Source organism: Alosa pseudoharengus, unplaced genomic scaffold, assembly GCF_046254945.1.
Source record: "Alosa pseudoharengus isolate Yale_2024_CS ecotype anadromous, Long Island Sound unplaced genomic scaffold, YU_APseudo_1.1 YU_APseudo_1.1_scf_1, whole genome shotgun sequence".
Taxonomy (NCBI): domain Eukaryota; kingdom Metazoa; phylum Chordata; class Actinopteri; order Clupeiformes; family Clupeidae; genus Alosa; species Alosa pseudoharengus.
In genome coordinates this window covers 57,678,958-57,692,526 of record NW_027468564.1, presented here as the reverse complement: position 1 = coordinate 57,692,526, position 13,569 = coordinate 57,678,958, and the positions used below count along the sequence as shown (strand labels likewise).

At 44.4% G+C, this 13,569-nt stretch overlaps 2 protein-coding genes across 2 annotated transcripts; one reads left to right on the top strand and one right to left on the bottom strand.

Annotated features, from left to right (window-relative positions):
- Positions 1-3: 3 nt before the first annotated feature.
- baiap2l2b (BAR/IMD domain containing adaptor protein 2 like 2b) lies at positions 4-8,398 on the top strand. The gene is made up of 16 exons (XM_076295196.1): positions 4-213; positions 367-517; positions 689-767; positions 1,021-1,096; positions 1,416-1,502; positions 2,816-2,877; positions 2,971-3,042; positions 3,661-3,750; positions 4,361-4,492; positions 5,564-5,668; positions 5,883-5,979; positions 6,103-6,310; positions 6,942-7,007; positions 7,150-7,600; positions 7,795-7,841; positions 7,946-8,398. Exons 3-16 carry the CDS (start codon positions 714-716, stop codon positions 8,019-8,021), a joined length of 1,623 nt encoding a protein of 540 aa, XP_076151311.1. The 5' UTR covers positions 4-213; positions 367-517; positions 689-713; the 3' UTR covers positions 8,022-8,398.
- On the bottom strand, positions 8,399-13,236 carry pvalb7 (parvalbumin 7). Its single transcript, XM_076295192.1, has 5 exons — positions 13,162-13,236; positions 10,347-10,415; positions 10,045-10,177; positions 9,201-9,310; positions 8,399-8,939 (listed from the first exon to the last, which is right to left on the bottom strand). The coding sequence occupies exons 2-5, from the start codon at positions 10,405-10,407 to the stop codon at positions 8,914-8,916; spliced, it is 330 nt and encodes a 109-aa protein (XP_076151307.1). The 5' UTR covers positions 10,408-10,415; positions 13,162-13,236; the 3' UTR covers positions 8,399-8,913.
- Positions 13,237-13,569: the final 333 nt, after the last annotated feature.

Genomic DNA, 13,569 nt, shown 5'->3' with positions numbered 1-13,569 from the left:
CCCTCTCAACTGTCACCGTTGTCTTTTTTCATCTACAAATTGTTGCCGGTCCTCTTCAGATTGACCAACGTCAGCGTTGGGACCTGGCATAGTTCGCCCCCTTGTGTCCATCTCGTTGTGATGAGCTGAAGTGCTGGATGCCATGTGCTGGGCTCTCTTGCCCCGGCGCAGCGCGGTCACCTGGGCCACTCAGGTGTGCCAGTCCGCCCTCAGGTCAGCAGCTCTCCTGCGCTCTGGGCCCTCGCCGCTCCTGTTGTGGCAGCTAAAGCTGAATTATTCAGAGACCCGGGCCATATCAATGTCTTGTGCTCTCTCTCTCTCTCTCTCCCCTCTTCATCCCTCTCTCCTTGTGTCGTTGATATGAAGTGATAACAGAGGACTGAAAAGGCTCATTACTGGGAGAGAGAGACTAAGAGAGCTGGAACATTATCCACTAATTGAGCATACCTACATCAGTGTCATCACTGGGGGAAAGAGCACACAGGAGTTAGAGCAGACGTGGCTTTACGTGGCACAGGTAAGAGCTCTCTTTACTAACTCTTTATCTTTGGTGCCAATACAGAAGCTATTACTAGCCATTGTGTTTTTGTTTCACTTTTCATTCTAAGAAATTACATTTTGTTCACTTAATATTTCAATGGATAATACAATTCTGTAGACATGTAGTGATTGTCTTTGCTCTTTTTAGTTTGTGGTCCCACCAAGTGACCACTATGTCTGGAGCAAACAGTGACCATCTGCACCGGTCCACTCTCACGGTCTACACTGTAAGTTTGAAATGCTGAGGGCAGAGAGGTGGAAAAAGGAACAAATTGGACACAGTGTAGAAATTATTTTCCTTGTTTTCCAACATACTGGGTACATTTAGTGCTAAGGGGGCACCCAGTTCATCTAACTAGTGAATAGGGTCATTTAGTGCTAAGGGGGTACCCAGTTTATCTAACTAGTGAATAGGGTCATTTAGTGCTGAGGGGGTACCCAGTTCATATAATTAGTACACTGAATGTTTTTTGTTTTCAGAATCTGATGGAACATTTCAACCCTGGCCTACAGAAACTGGTCACCTTAGGAAACAGCTATGTCAAAGCATTTCAATGTGAGTACTTTTAAACCTAAAGTTAAAATGAATATCAGCTTAGTCTTGTAGATGTGCATTATTAGATGGAGTATTTGTATGGATTCACACACACATGCTCTTGTACAGTATGTACTCACCTGTTCCTCTAGATCATCTGTAAAGTGATGCTGAGGGTGTGGGGTATCCTGGCTCACACAGGGTTTAATTTATCATACTAGAGTAGCCAAGCGTGTTTGTCCCATCACATGATTTAACTCTTATTGTGTGTGTGTGTGTGTGTGTGTGTGTGTGTGTGTGTGTGTGTGTGTGTGTGTGTGTGTGTTCATCTGTTTGGCAGCTCTTGCAGTGACCAGTGAAGCCTACTTTAGCGCTGTCGCTAAAATGGGAGAGCAGGCTCTTCATACATCTTCATCTCGTTCACTGGGTAAGATTGTGTGTGTGTGTGTGTGTGTGTGCATCATAAGGTTATGATGTTCACGGGCCATCTATCCCAAACTGTGATGCTCTTAACTCTGTTATTCATGCCTAGAGTTTTGGCACTTTGAAAGCAAGGCTGTCCCCTAAATAACTGAAGATGAAGGTGAACTTTCTTAACAGTCTTTCTCTCACTGAAGGTCTTGGACTGCTGCCAAGACAATAAGGATCCTTCCACCCTACGTCTGAAGCATTTTTATTGTCTGTCCATCTAAGAATTTGTGCCGCCCGGAGAAATACCCACATTTCTGTCGTCTGTGAAAATAAAAAATCAAGGATGCTGTTGGAAGTTAGGGCTAGAAAACTCAGTCTGTCAAATCATGCTGCCAGTAGCCAGTGAGTTGCCACTCTGTCAAAAGCTCACTGGGCAGCCTTGTAATATATAATACAAAGTAATACAAAGTTCAGAAGTAAAAAAAAAAAGGTGAACTTTGGTTGTTGGAAGTGCAAACCGTCGGTATGTGTAATGGCATCTGGACGTCACCTGTTTGGTATGGCTTTAGTCCAGCTCAGGTGACCGTGGGTGTGTGCTGAGCCTCTGAATAATTCACAGGCGGAGTATTCCATGTGCGCTCCGCTCATTAGTCACCACAACGGCCTCGCTCAGACCTCCCACACGTTTCCATCACACACACACACACACACACACATACACATACACACACACACACACTGACAAGGCCAGGGGGAGGCCATCTATGGTTACCGCCATCTCAATATGGAAAAGTCTTTAGGAGGAGCGTCCATTGTCTCTGATGTAAACTACCTTTTCATTAGCAAGTTATTTCTACATGGTAGTTGGCTAGCACAGTTCTTAAGACTTTTATTTAGGACTGATTACCTAAATAATCATAACTCATGTCCTCTGTTTCTCCCCTTCTTCCTCATCAGTGGGTTAAGAAACAGACACCATGCAGTTTTATTTACAGTCATTTCCTGTGTATTAGCTGCATCATAAGCCACAGGACAGTGTTTTATGTAAGTTAAAAGAAACAAAACTATATTAATAGCATATTAACTGCCCCCGTCTATTATCCTCTTAGTTTAATTCATTTTGCAAAATCAATGTATAAGCCGCGGCTAATAGTTGGGAAATGGCGGTAATGGGACATATATCTTCTGTACAGCACAGCTCATGTGTATGTAGTGTTTGGTTTAAGAGTGCACTGTATTCCGCTTGCCTACCAGTACTGGCCTCGTTTGGGGTCATTACCGGTTTGGCGAGCGCAGGGTTGACCTGTTAATGCCTTGGGTGCTCTGCAGGTGACGTGCTGGTCCAGATCTCTGAGACTCTGCGCAGACTGACTGCTGAAATCGAGGGAGTGGTGAGTGCATCTGCACCTCGTCCTGCAGTACGTTTGTCAGTGCAATCATTGGCAGGGTGTAGCTGATCTGGCCCATTGCTTTCTCCCACTCAGTTCCAGTGGTTCCATATTGAAGTGCTGCAGGCGATGGACAAGAATGTGAAGCTGGATGAGGAGTACATTGATGTAAGTGGTTTCACGACGCATTGTGTGGCCTCTTAACTTCCTAAGCTGATTAAGAGCGCTGTGTCCTGGGCTGTCCGGCGGTCAGAGAGCAAATGACTCCAGGACAATACTCCACTCACACATGGTAGCCTGCCTGTGGTATGTGTCCTCAATGAAGGCAGCAATGGGTTAAACATTTCTACACCGCAGACTTGCTTTTAAATCCAGTATATGTGTACAGTATATGATACATACTGTACATACATACATACATACATACATACATACATACACATACACATACACATACACATACACACACACACACACACACACACACACACATACACATACACATACACATACACACACATACTGTACACATACACATACATACATACAGCCTTAGTGTGTGTGCTATAAGTCCTTCAGCTTCTGCAGTGGGGTGGTGTGTTTGTGACAGTGGGTGACTGACAGCTGTGACCCAGAGGAGAGTGCAAAGCACGAGGACTATGTGTTTGAGGAGTGAGGAGCATATATAGCTTTAGGGGGAGAGTGTTATATATGTAGTGTGGACAGGAAATGTTTATCTAAGCGTGTGTGTGTGTGTGTGTGTGTCTGTGTGTGTGTGTCCAACAGGGCAGCAGAAGGGTGTATGAGCTTGAAGTGAGGAACCAGGCCGCTGCTCTGGAGAGACAGTTAAGAAGAGGAGCTTTCAGAGACTCGCTGGTGAATGTCAACCCAGTACTACATAGACATTTATCTTTGACCTCTGCTGACAGTGTGATCACTTAAAATTACTCATCTTCAAAAAACTCACAGCTCCTCAGAGAATATATCCTCTCATAGCACTTACAACTAGCCTTGCTAATTCTAGCACTTCTGACTAGAACACTTGACTGTATAAAAACAGCACTCAACGATGCACTTGTTCTTATTGTATACCTTTTAAATTGTTCTAGAATTGTTGGGAGAATTGTTTTAAAAAGCTTTAAACTGTTTACCATGTTGTAAGTTGTATGCGTCAGCGAAATGTAATGTAATGTCATGTAATGTAAAAATGTTTGTTGCTTACATTAGCTTAGTTAGGAAGCGCTTGTAGTATTACTACAGCACTGAACGGCCTGTGTGTGTGTGTGTGTGTGTGTGTGTGTGTGTGTGTGTGTGTGTGTGTGTGTGTGTGTGTGTGTGTGTGTGTGTGTGTGTGTGTGTGTGTGTGTGTGTGTGTGTGTGTGTGTGTGTGTGTGTGTGTGTGTGTGTGTGTGTGTGTGTGTCTGTCTGTGTGTCTGCTTCGTCTGTGTGTGTGTGTCTGTATGTCTGCTTTGTGTGTGTGGTTCAGGAGAGCAGTGAGTACATGCAGTATCTGAGACAGAGTAACCATGAGATCATGAAAGAGGAGGAGAGACGCTACCGCTTCCTGGCAGAGAAACACTGCGGCCTCACTCAGTCCCTGCTCTTCCTCATCAACAAGGTAGAAAACACACACACACACACACACACACACACACACACACACACACACACACACACACACACACACACACACACACCGGGATATAGAGATCTGAAACGCCTGGTTAGAGACACAAAGTTTAAGGTGTGTCCAGTCCACATTCTCTAATTTAACGTGATTTTGTGACCAGAGGCCAGGCGCATTGTTCAAAAGGGTGGATCAGTCATGGGTGTGTTTTGGCCGTAACTTCCTTTAAGCCAATGAGAGTGACACTTGTTCGCTTTAACAGCAAGCAATTTTGACAGTCAGTGCATTTGAAGGAATCTGTTTGCACACAAGACCGTGTACACAACATTCCCCCAAACTTTGCTTTATTAAAACCTGTGTGTGACTAGCAGAGTATAGCCTACATGCATCTATTATTTGAACTCATAGGCAAAGTTAAACTAACTTCACTATGGTCTTATAGGCAACAACAAAACAGTTCTAAAGTTATTTACTGTACTTTCACTATTGGGTTACAAAGGGTTATTATCGAAAACATAGCCTGAAAAAAAGCAACACTTATACCAATAATGTTTGAATGACTGAAAACAAATCATAAGGATATTTATCCTGCAGATGAGTTGTTTGGGACTTGTTGCTAAGGGCTGCTTACATGTCGTGACAGTGCGTCTTTAGCTGTGCTTTTGCGCCTTTCACTTTAGACCAGGTTTTTCTTGGTCAGTGGCGTAATGATTTTTAGAGGGTGTGTAAGATATTGATTTTTGGATCAGGCACCAGACAACACCTATTTCTTAAACTGACACACCTGTGAGCGCCATGTCCAATTAAAGTGGAGCGCATGGCGAAAACTTCATCACTGAATTGGGTGTAAGATAAGAACAAGCCTTGCGTCGCGCTTGGCGCCAGGAGGAATAGGATAGGGCCTACACACACACACACACACACTCTCATACCTCACATTCACTCAGAGCAACAGTGTCTTCTCTACCTTTATAGTCCAGAACAATTTGTACAACACACTTTATTCAGGAACATTCTTACTAGGAATGGCTGAGCATAACCTGAACGTGCCGCCTGTTTCAGACAGGTGCCTCACTGCACCAGAAAGGTGAGGGCTGGAAAGAGAAGGTCAATGAGAGCAGATCAGCCAGACCACGGACCCCCACACCCCTCGACCAAGAGGCCCAGGTGAGAAGAGGAGGGGGAAGAGATGATGAGCAGTGACTTCCATCATAATGAATACAATTCCTCATACACTACAGCATTTGCAGTGAGACACACTGCTCCACTACTGTCAGTGGAGATTCAAATAAATGGTTCTGTTACTGGACAGCAAAAGCATCTCACTCTTTGGCAGTCTTAAGGACATGACACGGGTTTGTTTGTCTTCTGTTGTGCTTAGCTGAGGAGCTCTCTGACAATGCTGCTGCAGACTGGGGAAAGAGAGGAGGATAGAGTTGGACGAGAGCAGCAGCCTTTGGGAAGAGTGCCCTCCAGGGGTAGGAAGAATTCATTGCACCACTGATGCCGTAGAGTCAAGCATGTTTAGAGCCTGAGAAGAAATGATCGCCAGTGTGTTCATTTTTTAAGGTCCCCCTCTCTCCCTCCCCCCCCCCCCCCAGCTCCGTCCCCTCTGCCCAGTCGTTCCCGCTCCAGCTCTGTGGGGGAGTCTCTGGGTCTGAGTGGGGGTCGGCCCATGCGGGCGCTCCTCGCCCATCCCGCCTCCTCCAACCCCGTGCTCCTGCCCTTCTCCTGCGGCGACACCGTCACCGTGCTGCTGCCCGAGCCCCGTAACGGCTGGCTGTACGGCCGTCTGGACAGCAGCCTGCGGTGAGCACCACTGGCCCTTCGCCGGCCCCGAGTCGGCCGCCTCAGGACACCTCAGTCATTCACAGCTCAGGCAGCCTGGCACAGTGTCAGGGTGTTTACGGCATGCACCCTCCCTCTCTGCCACAAGGTTTTAGCTGACAGAGACGTTTGTTTTGCACTAGGACTTAGATGTTATGAATTTGATTGAACACATATATTGTACACACAGGCACACAGTATCCTTGGGAAGATATATTTTTGATAAGTGCCCTACCCCATATTAAATGTTAATTCTGAGAGACTTTCTGCATTTCAGTCTATTTGGCTACCTGGTGGCTAGAGGGGGAATCTTTCCAGTGTGGTGTACTGAGGTGTTGTTGTGTGTGGTGTGTTGAGGTGTTGTTGTGTGTGGTGTACTGAGGTGTTGTTGTGTGTGGTGTATTGAGGTGTCGTTGTGTATTGAGGTGTTGTTGTGTGTGGTGTATTGATGTGTCGTTGTGTATTAAGGTGTTGTGTGTGGTGTATTGAGGTGTCGTTGTGTATTGAGGTGTTGTTGTGTGTGGTGTATTGAGGTGTCGTTGTTTATTGAGGTGTTGTTGTTTATTGAGGTGTTGTTGTGTTGCTGTGTGTGCTTGGTCCTCCTCGTGTGCAGGCAGGGCTGGTTCCCCGCTGGATATGTGGCTCCCCTGGAGGACCTCCTCAGGCCTTCAGGCTCATGGTGAGAAAACTACAACCTGAAGCTATGTAGTCAACACTGATAGTACAGTGGCTCTACAAATCAGTTGAGCTCAGTCAGTTCCACTATTGCTTTGGCTTGAGTTCATCTTCCCTCTGTGACCTCTTGACCTTTCTATCTGCAGTGGGGCCTCTATTCGAAGCCACAGCATGAACAATATATTTGAAACGGCTGACCAGTCAGACAAAGTCAACGCCAGAAGCGAAATCCCACCCCCGACTACTCCTGTCCGAAGGAGCTCAGTTGACATTCGCTCAGTCTCTCCCCTTCCTGAGAGAGCGACGGAGTTCTCATATGAAAGCAAAACCAATCAGAAGAGCTACAGTGAAATCCCGCCCCCTGTCACTCCACTTCGGAGGGCATCTGTGGACGTCCGGTCAGTCTCTCCTTTGCCTGATAGGAGGGCCGAGTCTCATTTTGACAGCAAACCAAACATCAAAGGCTTTGATGTCACCCCCCCAGTCCCACCTCCTCTTCCTCCTCCTCCTCCTCCGCCTCCTCCCCCTAAGACACCAATGGAGCTGAAACCTCCCGTCTCCCCACTCCCTGAGAGGAAAACGGACTCCAGCTCTGGGGTTAGCATTGGCCAGCTTCATCTGTACTGTAGTGTATATAATGTGTTGCTTATAGAATGTTTTATTCTAATCAATGTATTAATAATATTTTTGAACAATAATGAATAAGTATTGATATATCAACTTCTATCACTGTATATAGTGCACTGAGTAAAAGGTATGTGTGTGACTGTGTGTCACATTCCATATTTCAGAGATCTACTCCTCATGGGACGTTACCAGAAAACCCACTCTTCCCAAGGTGACACAGCTCTTGGTTTGTCCATACGGTTAGCAGGTGTTAGCAGGTGCATGCGTGCTTGTGCCTCTCCCCTCACTTAACTTTTCTTTATTGTGTTCTCATAGGGGCACCAACCCATTTGCCACAGTGAAGCTTCGCCCAACCACCACCAATGACAGATCTGCCCCACAGATTCAATGAATCTAGAAAAAACCTGCAACGGTTAGGTGCAGTGACCCAAAGTGAGATAAATTTCACTTCTTTGGAAGTGATATGAGGAGCACCTTGTAAGTTATGAAATTAAATATTTAACATTGCCTTTAGTATATGAAATGTACGTTTATGTAGGTGTGCTGTTGAAAGTGTTCTTAGGTCTTGAACGTTTGGTGGGTTTCTATTTGACTGCTACTTTAAAGTAGACTTTTTGAAACATTTCTTTCAAATTTCACTAACAATGGCGTTAATGATGCAATTGTAAATTGTGTGTCCTAAGATGCCCTGGTGATTTTTGCCCATGTGGAGACAATATAACTCACAATCCATTAAAACAACCAGGCCATTAAAATAAATGTACTCAATCAGTGTACTCAAGACATTGTTTTATTTCTCATTGGGATCATTCCCCTCTTCATAACTGAAGCTCATTGTCATCATCTTCATGTTTTATTGGCATATTTAATCATATTTTATCGCTCAGCAGGGGGATGGGGAGGTTGGGAGGGGGGGGGTTATGCAAGTCATGGCGGAGAGAGAGGGGAGAGGGGGGAGGCCAGAGAATGACTACTGTTTGTGATAAGACTACGATAGGTAGACTCAGGTTCAGGTGAGCAAAAGTGAAATCATAGTGTACTTTAAATAAAAGACGACGTCGACACGCACAGTGTGTTTGTATAAAAAGGGGGATGGAATAAATAGAGAGGTTTGTCGGTGGTTGCTGCCTCTCTGTCGCCCCCTGCTGAAGCTCTCTGGTGGTGGCTCTCTCGCCATACCAGGAGGCCTAGAGGGGAGGACAGGGGTCAGGTGGGGGGAGAGACGCGGGGTCAAGGAGAGGGAGAGGAGAGGTAGCCAGTGGGGGCGGCCAGGGATATGCATGTTACTCGTGTACCAGGGCTTCGAACTCTGGAAGAAAAAAAGACAACATAGAATAAAGATGAGTTCACTATTTGGAAGTTATCTCAGAAAGAAAAACACAACAGTGCAGACAGAGTGGAATGTGAGTGTGTGCATTTATATGGAAGATTAATATAATGTTTGCCATTGTGGGAGTGCATTAATGACTCCATTACATTGCATGTACATGTGAATCACAGAGAGGAAGTGTGCCTCTATAGCAGTTGTGTACATAGAGACGGACACGTGGAACGGGTGTCTCAGTCTCACCATCAATGCCGATTTTTCCATCTCCATCCTTGTCGGCAGCTGACAGGAATGTTTTGGTCTCCGCATCGGACAGATCTCTTCCCTCTGAGGAGAAGCCCTTCAGCACAAACCTGGAACACAACCATGGCAAGTTAGGGCTTCACATTGCCCTCTTTAGCACTGTCATCCCTGACCAACCTGGCAACCCCCTCAGAAGCTTGGCACTGCCTCTGACAGACAGTTCTTCCTGGTGATGAATGCAGCCTATAGAGGCTAATACCCGCGGCTGCGGGCCAGATTGACTGTGTGTGTCAAGCTGCCTCCACGGTGAGGTGATCAATATTTATCTCCTGCCAGTGGCGCCCATATCGCTCAGTGCCCTTGGAGGGCTGATGGGAAAATTGCATAAAAGTATGGAGAGAAGGCAGCTCTAAAATTGATTCAGCAGGACTGCACTCTGTATAAGTATAGCTCTGACCTCCCTACCAAATAGAGTGTGTCCAAGCAAAAGGCGTCAGCGCCCGTGGTTCATGAGTCTGTGTCCAGTTTGGGTGCGACCGTCACAACACTGCTTCAGTGTACTGCGGGGGTTTGTGTGCGTGCGCATGTGTGTGCATTTATACGGAGGATAAATATAATGTTTGCCATTGTGGGAGTGCATTAATGACTCCATTACATAATGTTCTTCATTAATTTGTGTGTGGTTACTGAATGAGAGTCCAGGATGCTTGTTGTTAAAATGGTGAATATGTACAGGAAGTGCAGGATTGTTCAGTGGAAGGAGTAATCACAAGTTTACATGTGTTAATTGTGTTGTTATGTATTAGTGTGCTAGGTTTGTGTGTTTTCATCTGTTGTTTCTCACTTGAGCTCCTCCTCCTCAATGTAGCCACTCTCGTCAACATCCAGCACCTTGAAGACCTGCTTGACGTTATCAGCAGACATGGCCTTCAGGCCCACCATGTCAAAGAACTTCCTGTAGTCAAAGGACTCTGCCGCTGTTCAGGGTAGAGAGAAGATATTAATCACACATCCAGTACATTACACATGAATACACACTCAGTAGTAAACTGACACATGTCACATACTTGAGAAAAAAAATGAAATTTAAATCATGAAATCTTTCATAAGCTGATCACAGTCTCAAGCAGAAAAGAGCACTTTTACCCTTGAATGCATCAAGAGCCTTCTTGATATCATCTTCTTTCAAAAAGTCTTTCATCGCCATCTTGGCACCTAAAAAACAAGGAAATAAGAAAGTGAAAGCTATTTAAAGATGATGGTGAACTAGGCAGCATCCAGTAACATTTACATTTTTTTCAGGAATAGACAATTGTCACAGAGCTATTATATACTGAATGATTGCATATGCTAAATATATATCAACACTTAGCAAAATATTCAGGCTTGTGCTAGGATGCTATGTTAAATTGAACATTAGTATTTACTTGAGAGTTCTCCATGCTTGTGCCAGAGAAATGCCATGCATAGATGCCCTTGAGTGTGCACACACATTTAGAAACAGTGGTACCTCATCCGACCGAGAAGTGTTTGCCAACTTCATTTGATTTGTTTTTCTCTCCTGTTCAGCCCGTGAACTATTTGCTGGGATTGATTTCAGGTGGCTGTCCTTTCTCTATTCACATTTCACACATACTTCTCCTTCATGCGTCATGCTTTTCTTTCACTGTCCCTGTGGCTCCTCTTCGCATGTCCAGCCTGGTCTTTGTGGCTCCTATCAATATCCCTAATGCTGTAAAACATTTGCTTACAAACCACTGGCGAGCTATGATAGGCCTCTAACACTCTCACTAGATCTTTCACTGATGATGTCTAGTCTGTTTTTGTCTGTGGTGCCTTCACACCTGCCAAAGCATCTCTGCAGGATCCCATTGGCACCCCACTACTGCTGAGGGATGGATGGACTAGTGACTGGTTGTAAGTACTGTATGCACACAGACACCAAACATTGCTGCTCAAAACGGTCAGTTTACTGCACATCTATATATATATAAATCTATATATTGTATTACTGTATTAAAGCATGTAAGCTTAAGATTATGAGCAGATATCTGATTCATTCTGGCAGACCTCCTGTCAACACAAGTACGACATTGGAAGGTGCAATATATCTTTATGCATGTTGTCCTAACTCAATGAATAGAGCCATTGTAAAGGCACCTTGTCGTAATTGTCATGCAGCAAAGTACCTCCCTGTCAGATCCTCAGTAATTCAAGAATCAGCAGGAGTAAACCCATCCAATTCCACTGGCACCGTTACACCAACAATCATGTGCGGCTGGACGCGGGCCTGGGATACTGGACACGGCCGTTACTTCAATTAGTCTTATCTGCACTGACGGCTTCTAGCGTAACCCTGAGAGCTGCCGTCTCCTTCCTGTCCGGCGTTCTTATTTGTGGGTTCCAGTGTTCCTTTGCCTCGGGTCCCTTTGAACAACTGAGAGCCGAAGCCAAACACTGCTGCCTGTGCCTCGGGTTACTCATAAGATGTCTTCACTATGCCACACGGTTATTTTGGTATAAAAACAAGGCCACGGTCAGTTGAAGAGCACGGTCATGAATAAATTAGGCTAATCTGTTTGAAACTTAAGTGACCACAGGAAAACATGCTCCTTCTAAGTTCATTGAATTGCAGCTGCTAAGATTGCTGTTGTCTTTCCTATACAGTACATCTTTCCTAACCAGTGTTTTCCAGTGTTTGTGAAGCTGAAACCACAGTACAAAGACACCTTAGTCTGGTATTTAATGTCTGAACTACTTCAGCACAAAAACACTTCAGCATAAACATCATGTGTGTGTGTGTGTGTGTGTGTTTGAGAGAGAGAGAGAGAGTTTCAAAGAAAGTGTGTGTCAAAGAAGTGTGTGTGTGGAGTGAAGTTCCTAGAGTATGAGCGGTGGGTTGGGCAGAAAAAAGATCTCTGGAGAATGTGTTATGCTGCACGAGAAACTCTACCCCTCTGTCTGGATGTGTGTGTGTGTGTGTGTGTGTGTGTGTGTGTGTGTGTGTGCATGCACGCATATGTGTGTGTGAATGTGTATTGCATATGTATGTGCACACGTAAACCAAGGCTGAGATCACAGAGATAAACTTTCATGACATTTGGAGTCATTTGGCAATACGGAGTGGCTATCCTCTCCAGAGAGCGCAGAGTTTGACCTCAACAAACACTTTACTGACTGGGTTATTTAACCTCACGTCCAACAACTACTACTGAAGCATCATTAAGAGGAGCATTTATATTGTACATAAAATGACATATTAAAGTGCTTGCATGTTATTATTTTTAAAACATATTATTTCATATTCAATATGCTGTTTAATTTAATTAAGAGAACTATCACTTCATTTTGTATTTGAGCTACTCTATGCTAAATCATACAAAATGGTGTCACTTCCATTAATCCTCACCTAAAATGGGATTGCACGAATCTTCATGATATATATAAGTGATGACAAGAGTCGTTTTGCTACAAATATATTGTTACATACTGTAGTTCACACTTGTAGGGAATTTGGAAAGAGATCATACATATTTAATGAGATATGTTACAATATCACAGAGTGGAACAATTGGTATAGTATGATTATTGTTATAATTTAAAATGTAAATAAATTACTGATTCAGTATATTAAATTCTGAAATAAGAATCAAATATCAAATTTAATTCAGCACACCAACCACATATGTTTTGGGTTAAATAAATAAATTAGCTCTGATGTAGTAATGATTTAGGACTGAAGACATCTTGAAGAAATTGTTCATCAATACTACCTCTGATAATTAATAATTCAAACGAAACCAATATTGACATCAGCCAGTGAGAGATTCCATGCAAGTCTGATCATGATATTTTCAGTCATATCCCACACATGACATTTTAAGAAAAAGATTCTTCTACATCCTGATCCTAAATGTCCTCTCAGTTCTGTAGGACCCCCATGCTTGGACCCCTGTCTTACCTGCTTGATGAGGGATGTGGAGAGAGGGAGAGAGAGAGCTGAGGATGGAGAGTGAAGAGAGAGAATGAGACAGAGGTAGGCTGGAGGGCCACTGTTTCTCTTATATACCCTGGTCCATTTTAGGAGATCTAGAGGGTCCCAGCCCAGGACAGAGGGAAGGTGTGTGTGTGTGTGTGTGTGTGGCGCCCAGTGTGAAACCACACTCACTGCACTATTAATAATCAGAGCCCAAACCCTCCACTCTCTTGCTTGCTCTTTGTTTCCAGATCTGTCCCTCCACCTTGCTGTAGTCATTTTGAAATCTTTTTCATCTTCAGCATTTCAGCATTGGTGTCTTTCATCTTTACCATCCCTCTCCTTTTGTCATATTTTATTTTTGTGTATTTCTACCCCCTCCCCCCTCATCTC